The sequence below is a fragment of the Vidua chalybeata genome, chromosome Z, assembly GCF_026979565.1.
Source record: "Vidua chalybeata isolate OUT-0048 chromosome Z, bVidCha1 merged haplotype, whole genome shotgun sequence".
Classification (NCBI taxonomy): domain Eukaryota; kingdom Metazoa; phylum Chordata; class Aves; order Passeriformes; family Viduidae; genus Vidua; species Vidua chalybeata.
Window position 1 is genome coordinate 51,678,909 of NC_071570.1, and position 26,148 is coordinate 51,705,056.

The 26,148-nt window shown below is 37.1% G+C and overlaps 1 protein-coding gene across 1 annotated transcript in view; it reads right to left on the reverse strand.

The window, feature by feature from the left end:
• LOC128782274 (atrial natriuretic peptide receptor 2-like) overlaps positions 1–12,262 on the reverse strand; it is a 35,231-nt gene extending 22,969 nt beyond the window's left edge. Inside the window, exons 1-7 of the mRNA XM_053932532.1 lie at positions 12,209–12,262; positions 11,090–11,186; positions 8,191–8,323; positions 5,657–5,780; positions 3,511–3,615; positions 2,817–2,919; positions 1,119–1,264 (exon numbers count right to left, since the gene is read on the reverse strand). Coding sequence (XP_053788507.1) covers positions 1,119–1,264; positions 2,817–2,919; positions 3,511–3,615; positions 5,657–5,780; positions 8,191–8,323; positions 11,090–11,186; positions 12,209–12,262 — 762 coding nt within the window. The remainder of the gene's footprint in view (positions 1–1,118; positions 1,265–2,816; positions 2,920–3,510; positions 3,616–5,656; positions 5,781–8,190; positions 8,324–11,089; positions 11,187–12,208) is intronic.
• Positions 12,263–26,148: the final 13,886 nt, after the last annotated feature.

A 26,148-nucleotide genomic window follows, 5' to 3' on the forward strand; every position in this document is an offset into this window, starting at 1 on the left:
CACAGTGAGGCACAGAAAGACAAACAAACACAATGTGACTCAGGCCTCCCTTAGAACCTCAATTTGTGGGCCATCAGCTTTCTCCTACTCATTCCCTATCTATGCAGCTGCCTACCTCAGATGCTCACTGCAACTGCAGCCTAAGATGGACAGAGGAGGAATCCCTGAGGAAACAGGAGTCTACAGTTTTACAGGATATATAGGCCAAGGTCTAAATAAATTACCTGTTATGAACATAGTCAATACAATGACTCTTCAGCTGCTATATTCACCTGATAAACCTCTGTTATGAAACTCAAAACCACATTTTTTTCAAGATGCAGACACATAAGTAATGTAGATACTCTTTCCCAGAAGCACTCTTAAGTAATAAGCCATAATACCATTCTCTCTTTATACAGACATTTTCATTCAAAGACTCCCAAAACTACTTCTCCAGTACTGATACACTCCTCTCTCCTCATTCCCTTTTTGTTTTTCCTTCATGAGTCTGCTATAATAATTGATAACTATTATGCAAAATTAATCACTTTGAATGGGACCAAGCTGGTTGTTACACTAAGAAAACAAACTTATTTAAAAAATCAAGCAACCAAAACAGAAAGTAAAATTATTGTCTCCCCATGATTCTTTTGAGAATATCCCACCTTGAATGTTTTGCTTTTAAAGTTCTATTTGGACTCTGAGATTTAATGGCCTTTTGTGGAGCTAATCCCTTAATGAATTTACCTAATTTGTTTTTGAAATCTTTTATAATTCTGGCTTCTATAAGGTTTTTAAGCTGTTAATTTCATGACAGAGTTTTATTGTGAGTGAAAAGTACTCTTTGTTGACATCCCCTATGCTGTGGAAATTTTTTTTTCCTTTACCATAATCTACCCATCCCCCCATTACATTCCACCTCAGTCTTCTCTCTTACAGGATGAAAATTCCTAATGCAATGTGACTTCCCTCATAAGGAAGCTTTAAAAGTTGTTTCCCTTCTTTCTGCTTTTTTTCCATAGCACACAGATGCTGGAGACAGAAGAAAATCTCTCCCTCTACTTACAGAGAGCTCCACTCTGTCTAATAAATTATTGAAGAGAAAGGAAATAAAAGAGTAGAGAACAGGCACTTACCATGACTGTCAAAATGAAGCCAGTGCAGACTAAACATATTGGTAAGGCAATTGCTATCCTAACATCAACAGAAAGAGGACATTCCCCACAGTCTGCTGGACAGATAGAGCAGCCTTCTTCTTCCTCACAAAAGCCATCTCCACAGACTGATTAGAAAACAAAACATTTTAAGGCAGTTTCATCCATCCAAACGATTGTATTCATATTTAAACATGTGTTTCTTGACCTGGGAAACCTCAGAGTCCCAGAAAGAATAAATTTTGAAGAATTCAGAGATACCATCCCAGCAACTTAAAGAACAATCTGAATTTCTGAAGTAATACAGGTTCTCTTTCATCAGGTTAAATATTAATTACATCTGAGCTTTTGACATGTTTTGTGTATAAATCACTTCCTCACTATTGTCTTTCTCATTATCCACGCTTTTTTTTCTGAAACTCAAAGGTCTTCAAGGCCAGCATTTTCTTTTGCATTCTTTGTATTTAATCCAACACTTGTGATTCCCCGGAAGCCAGGGACCCTACCTCAGCAGCAGCAAAAGACACTGGGAACTGCAGAAAGAAATCTTGCAACCCACACTTCAAGTATTTCCGTTATTCCAAGGTCTTATATAAATTATCAGCAATATTAGATGTAATTTAAAACAAAAGTCTTAAATAACAAAAGTCCTTCTCCCATGTCTTGAATGGTCTTTCAATTTTACCTCTGTGATTAAACTAATATCATGCTGTACTTCAGACTTGAGAGGTGAGCTGAAGGTATTATTCTGTCATGACTGAATTTTTTTTTAATTAAAAAAAAACTGAAAAAAAAAATCCACTGCTCAGTAATAATTCTGTTTCAGCCTCAATAATTCCAGTATAATACCAAGATAATAACAGAAGTCACTTTCTGTCTCAGGGGTAGAGCTGCATTTTTAAAAATTTCTTCTCTGATATAATGTTAGTTTCCTGGAAAATTCAGCTGCAGTTGTTTTGAAATGAGTAGAAAATTCTATAGATAAATACTTCTATTCACACTGGAGTTGCTTTGTGTTTTTTTTTTTTTCCTGTAACATTGTGAAATATATTCTCACACTTCCAGAAGAGTAGCTAACAAGAGTATTGTGATGACACTTTTGGTTTAGCCAATAACTTTCTTCAGGTTGTGTGCTTAATTTATTAAACAAGTTCACTTTTAAAATTTGACATTACTAAGAGAATTGTTACAATCATTTCTGCTTCCCTCCATATAGGTATACTAAAGAGAATGAAAGACCGATGCCCTTGGGAGCAATTTTTAATGTAAACTAGGGAACCAATATGGTTTTTTACCTTTCCAATATGTTTGAGACTAGTCTGCTCCCCTTCAGGGGAAAAGTGTCTGGATTCTCAGAACACTAGCTGGAGGAATATTCTCACATTCCCATGAATTTCAGACAAGCCTTCTAGTACCTGAAGCCATTGGTCCTGATATTTGACTACTTATTTGACAAGAGTTGCTTTCTATTGCTCTAGATTAATACAACTGTTAGAAGCTCAAACACTTTTTCAGACTTCAGTGTTATCTGAAGAAGCACTTCAGGAAGACATTTGTGTATTTTCAAAGAAAGGCTGGGGTAGGAATTGCTTTCGCTCTTGGTAACTACGTATGAATGATAATAGCATTGAGATTTGCAGTCAATAAGCAATTAGCTCACATTTTCATTTTATATCATACCTACTGCAGGAAGGACTGTGGTTTTTGCTTCCAGAGCAGCTTGGATTCTCCCAACTCTTATGTGTGCGATGAGAGAAGTCACACCCACATGAACTAAAACAACCTGCGAAACAAGTGAACAAAGCAGCAAGCTTTGCAACTTCACTTGCATATGGTAACTTTGCAACTTCACTTGCATACAGTAGGCTTTTATAACAAGAACTGACTGACTGTGGTATCCTTCAGAATAATTTGTGCATTTTATTTCAATATCAGGAGAGAGACCTCTTGTGAGAAACACGAGTCCTGGTGTGTCTTCTTCTCACCAGGTAGGACTATCAGCCCTGTGCATTCTGCCATGTATGCTTTCCTGTTATTTCTTTCAGGTAGAAGCTCCCTAATGGTCATAGGAACCTGCATCACAGTCCAGTCAGTAGTGAAATGTATTCTTAGTGTGGACCTCAATGGACAGATTATGCTATTCCTTTTCCTCCCATCCCAATTCCTTCTACTAACTACCTAAGGTGTAAAGGTGAAACTTCCAAGTCAAGTCAGTTGGGAATTAATAGTACTCAGCTATATGCATAACTCAGATAATAACACATACATATAAATGAAATGGGGAACATGTTCATGACCTGCATTCAATTACTAGCAAGTAAGCTCCAAAAACAGCAAATCAGGTAAAATCCTATATGCAATAAATATACTTTACCTTGGCAGTCCAGTTTCTTTGGCTCATTTTACCAGCAGTAGACAAAGTGTGAGTAAATATCTGACCATCATCTGGGATCCATGGTCCACATATTCCTCCTTTAGCCTTTAGTAGACATATTGGTTATGTCAGTATACCATAACACAATGAAAGTCCTAGCTCCTTCTCTCTTACTTTCTCAAAATTACTTATGTTCTCTAACAGCAAATAAAGTTCTATTTTATAACCAAACCTATCAAAATGCCAAAACACTCATAGAATGGGTGTTCTTATGAAGCTGGTTCACTTTTTTTGATTTCCTGTGCTAAAATCAGAACCAGAATTGTATTCCACTTTTAATATTTTTCTCACGGGGTTTTACTGAAGTGTCACTTTTGATACAGTAGTTTTTTTTCTTTTTTCTTTAATAAGAAGGGAGGCACTGCTTCAGGGCCTGTTTGCAGAGCATTTCTCAATAAAGCTATTAAGATGCAAACCTCCTACAACTGCAAACATGGAGGATTAATTTTGGCTGTCCCAAGATCTTGAAGTTTTTTGTTTACTTGAAAGGATTAACACTGTCTCCTAATTCCAGGTAATTCTTCAGACATTTCTTTCGAAGGACTGCAAGTAATGGACCAAGTCAAAAGAAATGGAGCACATTAACCAAAATAAAATGTTTAAGAACACATGACACTGAAAAAATAAAGCAATGAAAACCCAAACTCATCTCAAACAATGGAAAAAACTTACTTTGAAGTGTACGTTCAATCTTATGCAGTGATATTTAACTGTATAACAGTCAAATATCTCAGAGTTCCTTTAAAAAGAAACTCTAATATTTAGAGTACTATGAAGAAACCAAATTATGCATGTTGTTGAATATGCTTTTGCCATTCCCACATCATAATTTCAGGCAGAACTAATTGGGAAAATAGAAATAATAGAGAGGTCACCACAGCAGTGGGATGTTGAAGACTTTTACTATGGGTCTATTTTACTATGGGTCTATAAAAATTTTGATGTGATGGTTTCAGCAGGGATTCCTCTTTTAAATCAAAGTCCTGGTGCCAGCTAAGGCTTTCAGAGAATCATTAATAAAACCAGTCCTCAAGAACAGACTGCCAAGAAGCAAACTAGAGCTGTTGTGGAGTCATTAGACCTTCACACAGAAGGGCATAGGAAACAGCTGCAAGATGTGTAGGCTGGGCTTCCTATTACACCACCTTTGATCATGAAGAATGTGTCACATTTCCAGAAGGGAGATTAACTAGAAAAACTGGGCAGCTACATTAAAGTTCTTATGCAGGGTAAGGCTAACCTCACAGATTAAAAAAAAAAAAAAAATAAAGGTGTTCCAAACTGTATTTTTAGATCAGAACTTTAAGTAGTTATACAAAGAGGGACAGGCCAAGAAGACAGGCTAAGAACAGATCTTGCCTTCACTGCATGAACAAATGCTGTTATCTTGTTTTTTTGGTTTTGTTTTTTTTGTTTTCTTTTTTTTTTTTTTTGTTTTTTTGGTGTTTTTTTGGTTTTTTTTTGTTGTTGTTTTTTTTTTTTGTTGTTGTTTTTTTTTTTTTTCCTCTGATACAATGAAGAAAAAATATTCCATCTCAGGACCAAGGTAAGTAGGCTGTAAGTCACACCTGGTAATACTCATTCACCTCAACTCCAGTAATCCAAGCAAAATATTCACACTCTCTCTATAAAACAGAGAGACTGGAATACATGCAACTGACAATTCACCCTGCTTGTTTTAGAATGCAGTGGTCTGTCTTTCCTTCTCTGTTGGCTGCACAGTAGTCTAAGTCAGGTAAACTCAGACAGATGAAACTGGTCCCACTAAAGGGAGATTCTGAATACTGCCTTGCAGCCTCAGCATCCACTGCAAAAAAAAATCTGAAATTGATAGATATTGCCATGCTGGTTTTAGTGAAGCATAATTTGTGAATATATAGTGAACTATATAAATTTGGTGTAATGAAACTGACAGACATTGCCATACTAGTTTTAGTGAACCATAATTTGTGAATACATAGCGAACTATATAAATTTGGTCTAATTGTAATCACAGAAATACTTCACAAACTTGAACCTGCTTACGATAATGATGTCTTATCCAGTAGCAAGAACAGAGCACATGATGCTGCACCATCCTACTTACCATGAAGGTCAAAGGACAGGAATGAATGTTGGCATGGTAGACACAGCAGTTGTCCTCATTTGCATCTTTCCATCTGGCAGGACAGTCATGCTCCTCACAGAATTCCTTTGCAGCAGTAGCATTGCTAATCAAGCAGGAGAGAGAGAAAAACTTTTACATCCATTCCTCATTCACGCAAATTACAACAAACATATGAGAGCTTGTTCTTTATCCTGCACAGAGAAATTAGCAGCAAAAACATGCAGTGAAATAAACACTGTTGAATCATTTTTTTCTTTCATTTGTCTTCTAGTTGAAATGCTTATGGAGTACTAGAGATTGTTGTCAACTGGACCTCTGCTGACTGCCACGCACTAGGGACTTCTAGCAGATACTGTGCTGCAAGAAGGGACCAACCTCCACTTCTCTTTCCAACCTGACTTCAGGACCAGGTGGGATTACTTGGCACTTCTTCATCTGGCACAGACAAAGACACTATTATTCTACCTCCACTCTCAGATATATGTGTCCCTGGCTACTTCCAGTCTCAAAGTTTTCAAACAGAAACCTCCATCTATACATGCAATTCATATAGATCATTTAGCTCCAGTTTTCACTCCACAATCTGAATTGCCAAGGAAAATAAGTATAATGGACTTATATATCAAATACAATTTCCCAAACCACAAATTTAGAGTAGACTTTCTGAACAGACTGTTCTGCAAAACAACTTTTGAAAGCTTATTCCTGAAAGATTAATGTATTCACCTTCAAATGTGTGATGCAACAATGTTTCCTCAGTTACACTTTCAGTGGTTGTCACCCTAATAAATTTGGCTGTAAGATAAAATTGTTTTCCACAAACATGATTTACTCAGATACAGCCAGAATCAACTGCAGCTCAGCTGAAATGTTATGCACTTGTGTTTGATCTTTATAAAACAATTTCAGAACACAGATTTATTTTTTGGCTTGCCCTTAATGAAAGAAGAATTAGCCAATAATGAGTAGATCTGAAACAGTAGGCTTTGTTTATTATGAGAAAACTGTGTTTATTATGGCAAATAAACAAAACCATAGAGGATTAGGTTATCATAGATTGTACTCATGGCCAGATTTACAAGGGCATAGACATATTTGAAATATGAGATAAGCAAATATGTCAGCCTCCAAAACACCTAAACAAATAATATATTAAAATTCATTTGCCTTTGAGTTCATACTGGAAGTTAAGAAGAATTCTTAATTAATTTGGTGTCTAATTCCATCATGTACTTTTCTTTAGCTTTCCTTTTCAAAATTTATCCTGTATATTTTATTCAATAACTTCATCATGAATTTATCAATTACACTGATGCCCATACACTGATTTGCCAACCTCAGGTATATTTGGGTCAGCCACTGTAACCTTTAGCATCAACAAACAAAATGAGATAACCTAGACAAAATGAGATGCAAATTTGATACCTTTGAAAACTGCAGCATAGATTTATCTCTTTTTATAAAGTATTTGCCATCTGTCTCTATGTTCAAGGTGTGTATAAGAACACAAAAGCAGACTTTTCCAAGTTCCTTACTGATTTGAGGGAGTAGGTTTCCCAGGGAAGACTAGAAAAATCAGATTCATGCCAAGCAGTGAAAAAACCTGCTTCATGGTTAAGTTCTCAGAACTATTAGCAGCCATTCATTTCAAATAATGTGATAAACAAATTTTAAGTAGTTTTTAAACATAGTATATAGATGACAAAAATAAAAAAATAAACTTTTTGCAGTTGCAAACAGATTATGGATCATCTTTCAATATGAAATAAAATAACTCTGGATAACAGCCCTTATAAATTGAACTTTGCAATGTGAACATTCAGGCAGAGAAAAATGTTCCGTAAACATTTTTTACACAACAGCACAGAAAGTGGGGTCCCACTCTCTGTCCCAGGTGTTCCTGTTTAGGAATGGAGAATTGCTACTTACAGACAAATCGTGAAATCAGAGTGTATTGCCCCTGGATTTATAGATCCAGATCTGTAGATCTGGAGCTGCACCCCTACATACTCTCTAACTCTTGATGTCCACAGTCACCAACACAGTGTGTGAGCTGACATATAAGCTTTTGGAGTGATTTTAATCCCACAGAAATCAAGCACAGTTGACCATTGAATTAATTGGATTCAGAACTAGACTAGCTCTTTATCACATCCATATTGTGCACTTGAATCATACTTATGACTGAAATGAGTATAAGATACAGAGAGCCTGTGACTCATGATTAATCTTCAGCTATAAATTCAATGTGTAGAGAAGGCAAGAAGTGATTCCAGAGTTGCACTGTAACAGTAGTGATGTGCTCTGTCTCTGACCTACAAGGCAAATATGCCATGATGGCTAGTCTGAGAGCAAAAGGAAAAATAGCAGGGCAAACAGACCTATGAGAGATCTCAAAAGATGGAAGGAATTAATGAAGAACCCCAGAGTGTCTGTTCCAATTGTATCACTGAGTATGCACACACAAAATCCTCATATACTCATGACCATGATAGCATTTTTATAAGTAATACCTGTAAGGAAGGATTCCATTTTGCACAGCATATTGATAAAAACTGTCTGAAGCAAAGACTGCATAGGTCACATTGAAGGATTCTCCACTCACAGCCTTTTCTGGAGGCCTTTGCACCCATGTCATCTCCAGCCCTAGAAACAGTGCAATCATGGGTCAGAATATTTTTTACTTAACAGATACTGTAAAACTTTCTCTCTAGTAATTTTCATCTACTTATAGGATCACAGAGTGGTTTGGTTTGGAAGGCACCTTAAAGATCATCTAGTTCCTCTTCCCCTGCCATTGGCTGGGACACCTTCAAATAGACCAGGCTGCTCAAAGCCCCATCAAACCTGGCCTTGAACATTTTCAGAGATGGGGCATCCTCAGCTTCTCTGGGCAGCCTGTTCCAGTGCTTCACAACTCTCTGAGTAACCCTCTCAGTAATCTCTAATTACTTTTTATGAGCCAAAAAGAGTCATGTAGTTTAACAGCTGTATTGGTAAACACAAATGCACATTAATTGAAGAGATCTGACACTCATACCAAGCAGTTGGAGAAATGCAACAAAAAATCTGCTCATCTTGTGTAAATTAACTTTGCTTCCAGTATATAACGTTGCTGTTTGCTCTGGCATATTTGCTTTCCTCTTTTGATCAGGCAATATTGCTTTTAATTCTCAGCTGCTTTCACTGAGACACACCTTATTATAGAAGAGAACAGACAACTCTACCACACACAAAATTCAGTCAAAACTCTTGAACTCATGAAACATAAATTATATATACTAATAATTGTATATTTAAGAATGCATGGAACCATATGGCATCTAGAACAGAGGACTGGAAGGGGTGCTATCAGATATCTGTCATCTTCCATTTTCACAATTTTAACTGGGAAAGATAATTAACCCCCATCATGTCTCTTGTCCTCTGGGCCTGAGAATGAAGTCAGATAAAAGTTGGGAGAAGTCTTAAATCCATAAACTTAACACCATCAAAATCCCAGTGCACTCACCTACCTTTCTGTCTATTGTTGGATGAAGGTTTTAATTTGCACCACATCCAATTACTTACTTAATGAAACTGTGTAACTCAGTTCGTCAGGAAGTATTAAATTTCTTCTGCAGAGGACTGGTAAACCTGCCTTACAAGACATCTAAGTTTTTTGTTCTTGTTGTTCGGTTATGACCTCTTTTGTTACTCGTACTTGTTTTAACAAGTACGTTCTTTGCTTGCACTGTACTGAAACCACTATTTCCCCCTAATTTACTATCAGGAAATTTGTAAAATAACCTCGATTTCCCTTGATAATCTCCCTTGAAAAGTAAAGACTCATTTTAATTGCTAACATTATGTGAAAAACTATAATACAAAGATTTTTTAAAAATGCTAGTGTGATTTCTACTAAAAGGTAAGAGAGTTGAGCTTCAAAGAATATATGACAATAAAGACAAAAGGTCAGCACAAATTTCAGTTAAATTATTTGCTACTTCCTTATAAAGGTCTCACAAAGGTAAACCAAGCTCTTCTTTCAATGACAGTTACTCCCACATATAAAAGCTTTGAAAATCTTTTGTTAATTCCACAGAAATGAGGGTACAGTATCTGTGTTTTGCTTTGCTTCTAGCAATACCCAGAAAATGGCAAAGAAAACCTACAAAGAAAGGCAGGATAGAGCTTGAAGTTCATTCTAAAACTGATTGTAATGGGTATACATTAATTAAGCAACCTACTTAATTTATGTTAGTTTTCCTTGTACTTAATAAAAATAGCTTTTAAAAAGGCATCTGTAGTGATAAATAGCTGTTTCAATATTAAACCGATATTCACACAGGGATAAAAGTCTTAGTTGAAATTATCTAGAAAGTCTCTGAACTTCATGGTTCCAATAAAATTAATTGAAGAATGTTTAACTGTAACATTGAGCTAAGAGTGTGATACAACAGTATATTTCCTGGAGTGTTTTATTAGAACCACCTTCTGAGGTGCTCGTGTTTTTTTTTTTCTAAAAACACTACTGAATGCTTGTCTCTGGTCCTACCTTTTACAACACAAAGTGTTCCTTTACATCAGTTATTTATTTGTTACAGAGTCACAAGATCACAGAAGAATTGAATTTGGAAGGCACCCACAGAAATAATTCAGTCCAAGCCTGTGTTGCTCAAGGCAGGGTCATCTCAAGGATGTTTCTCTAGCATTTGTCTAGTCAGGTTTTAAAAATCTCCAAGAATGGAGAAGCTACAACCCTTCTAAGAAACCTGCTCAACTGCTTTATAACCCATAGAGTATAAGAAATTTTTCTTATACTTAAATTGAGTTTTACACATACCAGTTGCTCCTTAATTAGTTTTTAATCTAAGTAAATTACCAACTTTTTTTTTTTTTTGTTGCTATCTCATCATGTAAATTAATTTTGGAAACGGGCAGGAGTAAATGGTTAAAGGTCTCAGGCTTTTTTTAGGTACTCATGGAAGAGTTTTGTGCAAGGTGGAAAAGCATGACGTAGAATCAGTGATTTTGCTTACTGGCTTACTGATTAAGCACCATGAAATGACACTGCAAAGTTTCAGCAAGTAAATTTGCTACAATGCTGTGCTGCCCCCATGCTTTGTTTGGATTAAGTTCCATTTGGTTTTCTAATGAGAAAGAAAATATTTTCAGTTTCTCTCTGGGCAAATGGATACAGCTCTTATTACTTTTCTGTTAGAACAAAGATACTGGACAAATAATTACTCTGAAGTATCTCTAGTTGTTTTCTTTCACTTATTTCTCTAGGAAGAGAGGTTGTCACTGATTTAGATACATTTCACCATGGATAACAACCATCATGAGTAAGCTATTATTATGAATACCTAAATTTTGGGGTTTCAGCCATTCCCCAAGTAAGATACCAAGTCTTCTTTATGACTCACTCACCTCCGCAGTCCAGCATGTTATACTCATCTGGCTTTTCCAGGGGCCAACAGTCATAGTCCTTGTTATCTAAATCATGCCACCCCTCCACTAATACCACCTGCCAGAAAAAAAGAAAAAAAAAAAAAAAAAAGAATCAAAAAAAGACAGGAGGAGAAGAGGGGAAGGATGGAGAAGGATGGATTGCATCTCCTAAGTTTATAATCCTTCTATAGAAATCAAACAAAATGCAGAAACATAGGCTGGCATATTTTGACCTCTCCAACTTCTGGAGGGAAAAAAAAAAAAAAGATAATTCCATACGAACACAACCTGTATGTTATTTTGATTTGTCCAGAAATACATGGCATGAAACAGCTAGGAGACTTAAGAACCTTTCTCTCTCAAAATGGTTCTTTACAAAGAGCAGATGGTTCTAGGATCATATGCAGAGAGATAGTTTATTTAAAGAAGTTTTTCTTGTTTGTTTTTGGAATGGCACTCCCCTCACTCCAAACTGCTCAGTTTCTTTTAATCTTTCATACATAAAATCTTTGAACGAGTAATTTTTTGTTATACTTTTAATAACACAATACAAATTTTAGCCATATAAATGTTTACATATACAACAACACATAAAATAAGAATTGCATAAGCCTATTATAGGTAGAATACAGCATCATAATAGCACACAGATTGAATTGCAACAGTGATAAAATATATATAATATATGTGTATACAATACATTGTAACAGATTATACTAATCATGTATTAAAAATACACTTTAGGGTGTATATTAACAGATCAGAATACTCTATGATAATGCACTCTGGGCTTATTCTATTTCTTGCAAAAGATAATATACTCATACAATTTGCTATTACTTTTCTATATATTATTAAAGCATAATCATCTACTGTATTGTGCAATTGCTTATCACAACATAACGTGAATAGAATAAGATAGAATGGTATAACTTATTTTTCCAATATATCTTCTGTTACTCTTAGTTTCTACACTACTAAAATAAAAATCAACAACTAGTATAAATAGCTGTTTCACTCTAATAAGCCATATACAGTTCTTTCTGAATGCACAGATCAGAGGAATAAGTTCTGGTAAGCAGATCTAGGTAGACCTACCAAAAAACTGAGGAGGCTTTGGAGCTCTACAGCTGGTGATTTGACAGCTCCCATGCTCTTTAATATGCACCCAGCTCACCAAGTGTCAGGGCTGCTTCTGATGTTGCTGTTGCTTCTGAATTAGATGTCCTTGCCTAAGAAGGGGGTTGCTAGGCAAGCTGATCCTGGTAACTCCAGCTGCTGCAGCTGCTCTGCCTCCTCCTTCCCTCTTACACTTCACAGGGCTGAAATAGTCCTCTGCACCTCTACTGAAACCCTTCGAAAAGTCCCCACTTGTTGTAGGGGCAACACAACCCTCCTGAAATTTGTGCCCCTCACTGCTTAAAACTAGAAAACCAATTGGGGGGATTTTCTTGCAGTGCTTTGTCAAATATGAGCAGCATCCAACCCTTAGGCAGATGAACTGATGCTGTGGACATAAACACACAGACATAGCTGAGCCCAAAGTAGAAGCGTATAAACACCAAGGCAAGTAAAGGCTATCAGTATAAGATGAATGGTAAGACTGAGTAGCTAACCAGCTTCCTGAGCTTCCTTCCAACCTGAATTGTATGAGACCTTGTGACTTCAATTTCTCAGTCCCTGAAGGTGTAGGGCAACTTCTATCCAAGTGTCCTGCTACATACACAGGTGAAACAGACTTCTGTGTAGCTATGCTGGTACAATAAAGACATAGATATGTCCATTAATATCTATATTCACTGAAGTCCCATCAATACAAATCTTCAGTTGTGATTCAGCTCTCCAGAATATTTCTCTATGTTGCCTATTGAATTCCGTCTCTCAGCCCAATCTGACATTAAGAATATTAGTCAAACTGCTTGAACTTCACTTTTTCTTGCATCAAAATAGCATGAAAAAAACTGCAATGTGTGCCCAGATAATCTTGAAAGAGCTGTAGATTAATTTTAAAAATCTCTTTGGCTTCACTTATTAAAGAGCTATAAGTATAAACTAGTATGTTCTAGTTGAAATTTTATGTTTGTTGTGAGATTCTAAACCTCATATGTGTTTTGTCTTCCTGTGCTATGATAGGTTTTGCTATGTGGAAGTCTTTTAGAGAAATTTTTTTGGTACATTTATCTACTTAAAACAGCCCACTTACATTAATATCTTGGAGAGGTTATATTGGCGCTGTATTTTAGGATGTCTTTGCTTGACAAGGAATTTGCTGGCAGGGAAGCTAAGGATTATAACTTGTTAGATACTACAGAAGCCAAAAGATTGCCAGACTGATCCTATTTTCTTTAATTGGACTGACAAATATTCAGATGACATTGATATCATGATTCTCAAGGACTGTAAATATCATACAGCCATAAATACTATAAATTTACAGCTACTTGTCTATCAACTCTTTGAGAATTCCTAGAGAATGGCCACATGTACTTGGGAATCTTGGATTAAAAATAGACAAACAGGAATGACTGGCAATTGTCTTATTTAACAATCTATCCCAGCTACGTTATCTGATTTAACAATATATCACAGCTGAGATGCACATTACCATCGCTGCATTGAAGCAGAGAAGCACCGGAAATTTTAAAAAGATATAAGTGCAATATAAATATATAAACCTTTGTAAAAAGGATTGATAGCTCAGTGAGCAATATATTTGTCAGTTCTATTCACAACTCTCTGGATATAAAAGAAATCAGAAATACATTTTAATAAAGTGAAGTACTCATCTTGATAATAATTGCTTTACATCTGCCCCTTTACAAATGGTAAATTTGTAAGTTATATGCAGTTACATAATTTGCATTAATATCTTAACATTCCATCATACCACAGATGGAATGTGGTATTATCACAGATTATTATCACAGCCAGACCCATTCTAGCATAGATTAAGTGAATTCTATGTACTGCTGCTTGACTTGCTTAGTGCAATACCACTGTGTTCTTCAGCTTCTTCTCTTCAAAGGATCTCTTAATCTGAAAAAAAAAAACCCAGGTAAGTTCTACTGATTGAAATTAAATTATCAAATCACTTTAAGTTTACAGATGTATTTCTATTATGTTGACTGTACTCAGACAGTCCCTTAAGCTACATTATTTTCATTCAGTAATTAACACAACAATAACTTCTACTATGGAAGAAACAGAGGCAAAATAAAGACATTTCAAAAATTTATGACCATGAAAACTTTAGATATTATTAAAAAAATGCATTCTTGTTAATGTTTCAATAATCATATAACTTACATACAAATTTTTAATATCTGTAGCAAATAATAACAATGGATTCAATATTGCTGAACAAAAATTGCCAGCTATGTTCTTTCAAGTATTTTAGAATAGCAATTTCCAGCAGTAAGTCAAAACAAAAATTAGTGCGATGAAAGATTCAGATATCCTTGAAAATATTTATTTATTCTGACATTCAAATTTTCCAGATGGTTCTGGTCTTGGAAGCAAGATGAGGATACTGAGTTACAGAAACAAAACAAAAAGCCCAAACAAACAAGCAAACAAAAACGAACAAAAAAAAAAAAAAAAAAAAAAAAAAAAAACAAAAAAGCCAAAACAACAAAAAAAAAATCACCAAAAAACAACCCAAAACCTCCTAAAACTGTGAATAAACAAACAAAAAAAGCAAACAATCCCCAAAAAACCCCAAACCCAATAAACAAAAACAAACAACCAAAAAAACCCAAACAAAAACTCAAAAGCCACTACCAGGGCTTATTTGACATTTAAAAATTATGGCATTCCAAAACCACCATTTACCAGATTCATGAGGACTGTGCTGTGATTTGTGAAATCAGTAGCTAAAGCTTTAGTTCTTAGCATATAAAACTCCATTTATGCAGAGTATGTTCATCCTGTGCATGGGTTGGCATCCTGCTCAATTTCTACACAATTGCTCCAGGTTCCTAGCATCTACAGGGATATAAGATTATCCATGCTATTCTCATTTTACAGTGATAGCTCCAGAATAATTTTAAATGACACGGAGTCCGAGTGCCTTTCTTACTGGGATCAGCACAGCTTCCCCCACCCGCGGCGTTTGCTGGGTATGGCCAGAGCACTCTGACGCTGCTCTCTAGTGGTTTCCTTGCAGCATAGCGGCAGGCAGGTTCCCACCGTGTCCGCTCTGGTTCAAGAACAGTTTCCTCTGGATGCACCCACTACGCCTAGTCTGGTTTAAGGAAAGTCTCCTCTTGATGTACCCACAGTTCACAGTCTGGTGCAAGAAAAGTCCTCTCTTGATGCACAACTCTTGCAAATGGAGTACAGAGCAGTAGCGTAGCACAGAATCTGTTCAATTTCAGGTTCTCACCAGGGAGTTCAGAGGCAGCCTTCTACCCCTTCCCAAGAGCAGAGGGATGCACTGTGCAGCCACAAGAAATTCCCAGGGCTCTGGCACGTGGTCACAGTACCACAGCACAAGTGATCACACCTTCACTGGGTTGTCCTAATAATTTGTTTATGCATTTTCAGCCTGCAGAGAAAGGGTTTTGCTGACCTATGTAATGCAGTCCTACAGTCAAAGGGTGTTGACCATTTGTCTTGTAATCCACATTGAAGCAAACAATTACATGTGCCAAAAGAGGCCTTTCAGCATGGGCTTCTTGTTTTCTTCTCATGGTGATGGTCTTCCAAGCTTTCTGTTGCTTATGAAATGAACTGGACAACTGGATCAAAAGCCTGATCTGGTTACAACTGCTATGATGATGATGATGACAATGATGACGATGATGATGATGATGATTGCTACTATTATGCATTAACTTAAAAAGATTCAGTGTTTTTTTCTTCCCACCCTTTATTTTTTCTCATCATTCTTGTTGCAAACATTTATTCAAGTAACACACATGTGAGCTCATACAGTTCAGTGAGATTTATACCTCATCTGAGCCTGGATTAGCAGATTTAAAAAATAACACCTGATTTTCTCCAGAATTAGAGATTATTTAATTAAAAGACTAAACATTGTAATAAATTGCATAGTAGATCAGTAGCTTCAGAGGTACTGAGTGCTCTCAATCTGCTGGGAGATCTGAACAGGTAATAAAGTGTGGGTCTGAAGAAATGCTAGAGAGCAGTAATCAAGATCCTCACATACCATCACTTACCTTTGTAGTATCTCTTCATTTCTCTAATACATTTTTGCAAATATTGAAAGCTTGAGATAATTTCAAAGAAAGAGTTGAAAAAAATGGTAATCATACATTAAAGAAAAAAGTGATCACATACTGGTTTTCAAGGATCTGAAAGGTTAATGTTAGGTGATTGATCTTTGATAACAGTTTATTTACAGCAGAAGTAGCAGTTACATACATACACAAAGGAACAGAGCAGTGAGACAGTATGAAAGCAAAACTGATAAAAAAGGTAAATACAGCCAGTGAAAATTACAGCAAATAAAGTGCTTATTCTGACGACCACCCACAATGTTGTACATACTTCAGAAACTCAGAGAAACCTCAAAAAAGCAAGTGGTATTAATTGGTGAAGGTGGCAGGTAATTTTCCCTGCACACTCAGGTTACTGAGAATACTGAACAAATAAGTGCTTTTAAAGATGCATTCCTCAGGTTCACTCTAATTCATGAAGCATCATAGGAAGGCTTGTTCTGTTGCTGCACTTTGGATTTGATCCGTGTCACTAAACAAGCCTAAATATTTAGTTCATTGCAAAAATGTTAGGAAATACATCAAAACTTGAAATGAAAAGTACCTTGTATACTTTCTCCAGGTTGTATGAAGACTGTCTACCTAGGATATGTCACAGACTTGAAGAAGAAACATTTTTCCTTAAGAATAAGACTCCTCTCTGTTTAGATGATTGACCAGTACATGAACTACTGTGGAAAAAAACCCGAACATTCTAGAATTTTCATTATATAAAACAACATGCACTTTTTCTTCTTCTAAAGAGAAGACAGAACAATGATAATCTAGAATTCTGCAAGGAAAATACAGGTAGAAAATTAACAGGTGATAGTGATTATCTCATTAACTGAAAATATTAGTGATGTTAGTTATTTGATGTAATATATGACTGAAAGCCTCTAAAGAGCCTGGATAAGAAAAAAGGAACTCTCCGTTCTCAGAAAAGCCACCAAGAATTTTATTTTCAAAGTAATTCAGGTTAAACTTTAGAAAATCCTAGCCTATGTACATAATTTAATATAGATTTCTGCAGAAGGGATTTTCCTGAACAAATCTTTGTGTTCCTGTTACTGTAACATAGCATGTCAATGCTGTAGCTGTTCAAAGAGCATTCAGCAAGTCTGAGAATGTGAGAATGAATTTCAGTTTGTCAGGATGACTGCCTGGGAGGCTTAAGGAGAGTGGGCCCCAGTTCAGCACAGTACAATTTGAGTTTTTCAGCTGAGCAGAACATTACTGATGTTCTCAAATTCCTCCCACCTTTCAGTCCTTCCACACAGGCAGAAACATCACAGATGTCTGCAATGCTTAAGAACAGAAACCCCGGCTGCTCTTAAGATCTACTGGAGGACCTGGGTAATAGTGACAGACAGCAGCTGTTCTTGGCCTGCATCATGGTCCTAAGATACACTGGTCATTCCACAGTCATTTCAACTGAAATCTGCCTTTTCCCTGAATGAGTTTTTCCTGTCCTCCTCACTTCTCACTGTATTAGTCATTCCTTTTTCCAGAACTCTTCAATGATCTTCCAAAGCTCATATTTTTTTTGTACAATTAGCATTGCACATCTATGGACATTGCACACAGCCCTTCTTTCCCCCAGAAAGATGCCCTCATAAGCCACAATTGCTTCCACGTTTCCAGGATGTCATACAATCAGGAATTCTTAAGAGACAGTAAGAGATCCCTGAGATAGGGTGTCTCTTAACTGAAGGAAAATTTAGCCTTACTGATCATCTCTTTGGACCAATCCAAAAAAGAAAAAGAGATCCAGACTATTTACTCTCCTCAAGTCATGATAATTTCTGCATATGCCAGGCTATAGAGATGTTTGCTTAACTTGTTTTTAAAAACCATTGGAAATGGAGTCTCTATCTTTTCCTTTGTGGTGTAATCCAAAGCTTCACTATGCTTCCTTGATAGAAGGGTTTCTCTATAGCCCCACCAGCTTCTATCATGCTATAATTTAGTTCAATACTTATCCCAGCTACACAAAGAACAGTCATTCTGTATCTCCACCGCTCTGGTTTCTGCCAGTTACTATGTATCAAGATGCCTTACACAAACACATTCTCGCATTTCTTCCCAGGAAAAAAAAGAATCATCCTATTTTCTGTAATACAGGAAAAAAGGCAGGTTAAACAGAAGAAAAATATAAATAAAAAAGCAGAACAGATATTTCAACTGTAGAATTAACACTTTGTCCTTGGAGTTTTGTATGAAAACAAGTGATTGCAAATGCAGCCTGGGATCACTACCATCCAAGCACTCTCATTCTGTAATTAAAATAAATGTCAGTTACAGAGAAACATAAAAATCAGTCTTTCTTTAACATCACAGCCTTTCTGATGATGGACACATTGGTTCAATTAGCTTTTTTAATGTGTGCCTCAAGTGGAGTGAACTTCGTTTGGCATAATGCCACTTTGTAGAATGTTTTGTGACTGACTAGTTGACCGAAGTAGTCTAGTGGGAGAAGAAGAAGATTTTTGTATGCTACTGAAAATATTTCTCCGCTAGTCAGGATTCTCTGATTCTTTGGGTACATTACTTTTGCTGCTGAAGTCAGACGTGTCTTTCTTCTGTCAGAAAACACTGGGCAGTCAGGAACTTCTTTTCCCAGAGATCAATCTATCATTTGCATTGTATAGCTTTGACACAAGAAATAGTGGCTCAAATGGTCACTGAAAGGAAAAGACAGAAAATAAAACTGGTTTGATTTGAAACCGAAATGCCTGATGTGACATACCTGTTGGGAATAAAATAAGGTATCTTTTGTAGCCACATGCAATTACCATCTGATTTAGGGCTCAGCCTCACTTTAACTGAAATCCCTGGCACATGTCTGTGCTTTTCCCAATGATGTGCTAGTTCCAGAATGGAAAACTTGAGAGCCTACTGAAAGGAGAAATGTGAGCATATGAAATCATGTTTATAAAGAGGATTTTTATTTTCCACTAGTTCAATTTTATATTGTCTAGGTCTACTGATAGTTGCTCGTTCTCATTTTTTAATATCCCTCTCCCTTCAGAGAGTACACTCCAAAGTGGAATCCTTAATGATTTCTAGATTAGTCTAGTTGGCAAGAAGCATGATATGTCCGATGATTCCACCATAAAGTATTTCAGTGCTCTGCTGTCAAATACTAGTTAGGCGTTTAACTGTATTTTCTCATCTTATACATTTCTTCCAGACCCCTCACTTCCTTTATAATTTAGTTCTTATAAAATAATTCCCTGGTTTTTAAAATTCCAAAAGGAGATTCTCAAAGATATAAGTAGTAACCAGAGGCCTGATGTCCACTGAGACTCCACATGGCTTGCTGATACTTAGTTCTCAAAAAAAAAATCTAATTTTTATGTATTATGTGTAAAGTGAGTAATAAAAAGGAAATACAATCTTGACATGGGTTATAAGCAGCTATGCTCCCTGAGCACGTCACTCTCTCCTGGAAGCTACCTGCATGCTCTCATGGCCAACACAGAGAGCGCCACCTGCGGCAGCTGCCTGCCACAACCACAAGCAGTCGAGAAGCGCCAGCTAGCACTGCCTGTTAAGGCCAGGTGGCCGCCATGTGTGTGCGGGCACTCCAGGGTAATGGTGTCTGCCTCCCTGATAATACTGAGCGCTGCGGCGTGGATAACGCAGCTTTGGCGGCTTCACATGCTGAGAGGAGACATAGGGATGAGAGAAGGACACTTTGCTTGCGAGCCCTAAGAACTTTTATTCCCCCATGCGTGGTCGGAACAAAATGCTCTCAGAGCACTGCAATGCAAAATACCGGAGAACAAAGAACTTGGAACAGATTAAGTAAGGGGTGGGCGGACAGGTGTGGAAACCTGGCTCACCCAATGGGGACAAACAATAGAGAAGTGACAGCAACTATAACAACCAATGGTAACATAATAGAGGTGGGTACAGTGTTCTGGGACTAATAGAAAGCTAAGGTGGGGTGATTGATACAGAACGTTCATGAAGAAGCTGGGGGTAGTTACAAGCTTGACACCCCAACAGGGAGTGACAACCCCTGACTGACAGAACCAAACAAGGAGAAAACTGGGAGAGGTGAGAAGATTGACAGGTAATTGTGGATCTGAGTGGCAGGAACTTTCGGGGTAAACAACTTGGAGCAAACCACTGTGAGGGGAAAAATAGGGGAGTACAAGGAACAAACCTAACTAACATTAATAAAACCCCTAACTAAATCAACCCAACCTACAACAGTGCAGCTTTCCTGCTGTGAAGTCACAGAAGTGGCAGCCTGAGAAGTCCTTGCAGGGACTCCTCACTTTTCTCCAGGATCTGCTTTTCGGCTGGGCTCTCAAACCTGTTTTCTAACAGAGCTATATTGTATCTGTGCCCACACCTGGCTATGAACCCTGTTGATCTGAATCCACATGGATTTGACCTTCTGGCTTGACTTTGGATTTATCTCATCAGCATCTATTCATTTGTTAACCTCCACTTTTGGCTGAAGACTATCTACAGATCTGTCATGACTGCCCTCCTCTGGCGCAGTAGACCTGGCTCTTTTTGGGGTGATGGCACTCTGTTTGCCTTGCTGCTCAGATATCCCTGCCTTGTGGGGCACTCTGTCCTTGCTCAATGACAAGGATACCTCAGCTATAATGCTGGAGGGGAAAAAACTTACAAGTATTAAAAATAAATAAATAAAAATAATGTTCAGGAGTAAGTTTGAAATAAAATATTCTAGCCAGAAAGGAAAATGTAAATGCTTTACGCAAAACCTCACAGAGATATCCCTCCTACAGTATCTTTTGCCAAACTATTTCTAGTTGCCAATATGGATTTTTGTAAAGGACTTACTCTTTACAAACAAGATAGTATTTTCATTTCTTTCTGTTTCAGTAGAAATTTATCAAGACAGGACAGAATTCTATACATCATTAATTTCAATCACAGACATTATTGCTATCTTTGGATTATCAGTAGCTTCAGTAGTATTTTAAAATGAACAGTATTACAACTGATCTAATTTCATATCCAGTTTCACATCACACCCCCGCTTCAAAGTATCTGCTTGAGACCATCTGTGGGTTTAGATATTTTTATAAAATATATATTGACACTTTAATGTTTTACCACTGGTAAGTTTTTGCTGCTTGACCATGACCAAGTGTTGTATTGGATCATAATATCACTCTTTCATTAGTCATTAAAATGATGAGGCATATCTTCTTTTCATGCCCCAGATGCTTATTCCATTAAGAGGAGATGACCTTTAACTAATATATATTTTGTTCTCAGTACTTCAGTGGGAAAGAAAAACCTACCTTATTAGTCTTTTTATCCCATGGAAGCTGCATAAACTGCTCCATACTTCATGGAAAAGTTTAGAGATGCGAGTAACATGTTTGGAAGAACAATACACAAAATTCTTAGCCCTCCAAGTGTGAAGTAGGATAAATCTCCTACCATTGTCAAACAGGTGATTAAAGAACCAGACTACCCGCAGTCAGGGTAGGTGAACTAGATATGCACTATAGGGAAAACCAGGAAAGAAACTGCTCTTCTCTCAACTCCTCAAGTTTTGCTTCCCAAGGATCATGAGACTTGCTCATTTTTCTTTTTGCATATAAACACATGGGCTGTAAGGGACTAATTTCTGTGGACCCTGAAATGCAATTGATGCTAATGTATTCTGCATTTAAGGAGAGAAAGGGTGCATGAGAACCTGAATTTCCAGGGTTCTCTGGTACTTCTGTGCTGGTGAGAAAAGGATGCCATTTTAAATGGTGACCTGTGAGAAACTCATTAGGAAGACCATCACAGGATATCTTAGCATGCTCTTTTCCCTTTCCATTTGAGCACAAGGATGCTTTTCATCTCTGGGTTGGCTATTTCTGATACTAGCTAGGGCGTGTTTCAAGGCAATCTCCGCATTTCATGAAGGGCTAATGAAAAGACTATTTTTATCACATGACTATTAGCAAGTCTGTTCAGTTCTCCTGCCTCCCTCAGGGTCAAATTCTCCCCTGAAAGTGCTCTGATTATGTAAGAGATTTAAATTGGAATTCCATTGGGAAGCTGTGGCTAGCATAAAGCTGAAGAGAAAATTACTTGTGTGGCTTTGGGTAAACAGAAGAAGATCATTGCCTTAAATAAATCAGTGTTTATTTTTGTGTCCTCTGAGGTATCAGTGATTTAATAAATACCCAACACATAAACTTCATTCTCAAACCAGCTTACACCTCCTGCTGCTTCAACACCCTCTCCCTGCCAAATCTGAGACTGCAAGATTCTATGAAATAGAATCATCTCTGTGTATTATGATTGGGATCATAATGACTAGGATCAAAACCTGATATTTCTAGTCCCACAAAGAGTATTCTCTTATCTCTTAATAAAGTCTGATATTAACTACAGTTCCAAACATGAAATTAACATGATCTATCAGTAGCAGCACCATTTTACTCCATTACTCTATGTCCACAGCATGTAGTCAATGGGCCAGACTTCAGCCTTCCCAAGAAGCAACACTTCTCAATCTAATCCTGTCTGTTTGGGAGGCACTTTTATTTAAAGAAGCAGTCACGATGTATAAGAAAATAATATAATACACTCATACCATATATGGATCATTGTAATGTATGTTTTGCAACTGTGTGCAGAAACCTGAGTTAGCCAGCTTTGGTAAGTCTGCCCAGCAAAAGTTTTGAGGTCTAAATGTTACAGCCTGGGAAGAAGAAAGAGTGAAAGAAAATTTATTTTAGATTTGTCTACACCTGGATGACCAGTAGTTCCACAGGTTATATGCATTCTAGAGGAATTTAAATAGTAGAAATGTTTGTGGTTAAAGGAGTAAAGAGTATCCAGGGCAGCAAATAAAATAAGGAGTAGCAGCAGGATCACAGAGCAGAGGTATTAGAAGAAAGGTTTACCTGGCATCCCACAGTGAGAAAGTCCTTGTACCTTGTGTTGAACAAATGTGTTTCACTAGATTTTTGGGCTGAAAATGACCTTGATGTGATGTAAGCATACTCCAAGTGCTCTGCTCTACTGTCTCCTTTTTTATAATTGGTAATCTGGATTGTGGAATGAAACTAGCTGAGAGACAACAGACTTGCTGAATGCTGCTGACACAATAGAGTGCAAAATGGCTATTTGATTTCTTAAGTACTGGAAGCAGCAATGAGAATTTATACAGGAGGGCACTTGATAGGCAACCAGGGGAGAAGGTAGAGGGTCAGAGTTCATTGCCTCCCCCCACAAAAAAATGGTGTCAATCATCAGTTTGGTCTGCTTTAGTTGAGAAAGAAAAAAGGACCTTAAAGGAAAAATTAATCTTTATTGCTAGGAATGAATGGGGGAGTGGTACTCATAATTGTGAGGTATATATTTATACACACACATATTTACTCTTCATTAGATGTATGAAATGAAAAATGATAGGAGCCAAGCACATCTTGACTTCCCTTCCAATGCCATTAAGCATATTATCTCTGTCTTACATGCAAACAGTCACTAATATTTGTTACTGCATGCTTTCTGTAGTGAATGCAGTCTCCCACTTTCTTTACGGTGTGCTAAAAGAATTGTCTTGTCTGAGATCTTCAAGAAATAGTGAAAAAGACACATGTTGATACAACAGAAGTCTAAGTGTCACACAAACTGCCAGAATTCAAGCAATTCTATGTGTTATTATTATACGTGTTTTAAGCAATGCAAAAGAGCAATATGAGTTTCTACCTGATACATAGAGAAAAATCAAAATTGTGGACAAAGGTGACAGTGATCATGCATGAGTAATCATAGTGAGAAACTCTGATAATGAAACATTTTTACAGACATAATTTTATCACTTTTCTGTAATGATTTTTTGAAAGTCCAAAAACTTTGATTTAGCCAGGGTAAGTTCTACCATTCTTAACACAGTCTGTTTTGCAGTGTTTTCATTGGCCAAGGAGCTGGTCTTCTATTAACACTTTTAGTTAATTCAAGAATACATTTATTTAACTTCTTTAGTCCTAGTATGGCAGGAATCACAAACATAATTCTGTGTATGTGACATTCATTTACTGTTGCTGTAGAACCTTGGTGGCAAATCATGTCCTGTTGTATTGTGTTTTATTATGTTCATTTATATGATTGTTGTTGCCTATGTTCTGAGAATGGTCTACCCCGTTACTCCTCCCGAAGCCTGCCCCTCGACTCAGCAGAACTGCTGAGTTATTCCCGTGTCCCCTCCCTGGTGCCCTGTCCATCACTCAGCAGCCCATTCCCACCACCTAGAAACTTCCATCAGGGGTGTTAAGTGATTGGATCAGGACCAGGGTCCCCTCCCCTACTTTCCCCTGATATGTTGTTATCCCTATCCATCCCCCTGAGAGCCACTCCCCAGTTCTATCCCATTGGTTGTTCTCTTCTTCCACTCCTCCCTTTATAAACTGTTGCAGAGGGCCTTTCGGGGCTCTCGATGGTTGGCTTCTGTTGAGTTTTGTTGGAGCTCCTGGAGTTTCTAATAAAACCCCAACGTTCGCCCCCAAAGAGAGTCAGCCTCATCCTTCAGTGGGTTAGCCGACCGGTTGCTCCTCTGGAGGCACTCCTGGAAAACCCCATGGGGAACCGAAGGGAGTGCCTTCCGCTGTCGCCATGTCACCTGGCCGGGTCACTCAAGCGGCTGCCGAGTGGACACGACGGCAATGTGTCACTTGTTAAAGGTAACAATATTCATGGTTAGAGCTATACAAAAGAAACATCACCAAGAAGGTGAATTCTTTAGAAACAATTTTTTTCACTCTGGTTTCATCACAGTATTGAATGAGGGAAAACTGATATCAAGAACAAATTATAAGAAAAAAATTGTATTGTAATAGATTTATAGGATTTAGACAAATCAGAATGATGAAACTTCTCAGTTTGCATTGAGCCCCTCTGGGCTCAAAAGCCTTTAGCTAGTGCTGGCTTCAGAACTGTTATCTGAATTTCTCCTTCCTTAGACTACATCAGGCATTCAGCACAAAAAAATATTTCAAGCATCTACCATCAGAATTTTTTCCTACTCCATGAGCTAATCAGTTTTGTCAGAGTTATCCCAGATGCATCACTATAGCACTACAAATACTTAATGATTTTCTAAATTCTGTTTTTATTAATAGTTGGACTTCATTACTCTGCTAAATTATGGGGGAATACAGCCTATCATAATTGTCAGGATTAACTAAATTTTCTTCTCAGCATTTTTTCACGCTCTTTCAAAATGTGATTAAAAGTACTTCTAAAATTCACTTGCCAGTATTTTTGTAACCCAAAAGCCTTTTCTTTAAAAAAAGGTAATATATTTTTAAAACACCTCATTTTTTGGCTCAGGTCTCATGAAATTCACTCATATATTCTTCTTAAACTGCTTCATTTAGCTGAGAAAAAGAGCATGAAAAAGAGAGACTTAACCTGCTTAATAGATTTTCAGCAGCACCTACTCTAAATGCTATTTTCTGCAGAAATTAGGAAAATGAGTTCTAGCAGATGGGGAGTAGTGGAAGGGATAGATGTGTCTGACTTTCTTTTTAATGGAAAGTGAATTTACAGAGGATCTAGGAAGTGCTGGGGTACATAAAAAAAAAGAGGGCAATTTCAGTAAGTAGATGAGGCAGGAAGGTGGTAACCCTTTATGATTTGAAGTTCCTAGGGCATCAGCGTGAAAACAAACAGATGAAACCCTTTGTCCCAGAGGGAAAAAAAAACAAAACAAAACAAAACAAAACAAAAAAAAAAAAAAAAAAAAAAAAAAAACAACAACAAAAAAAAAAAAAAAAAAAAAAAAAAAAAACCAGAACAAACAGCTCACATTCGCCACAT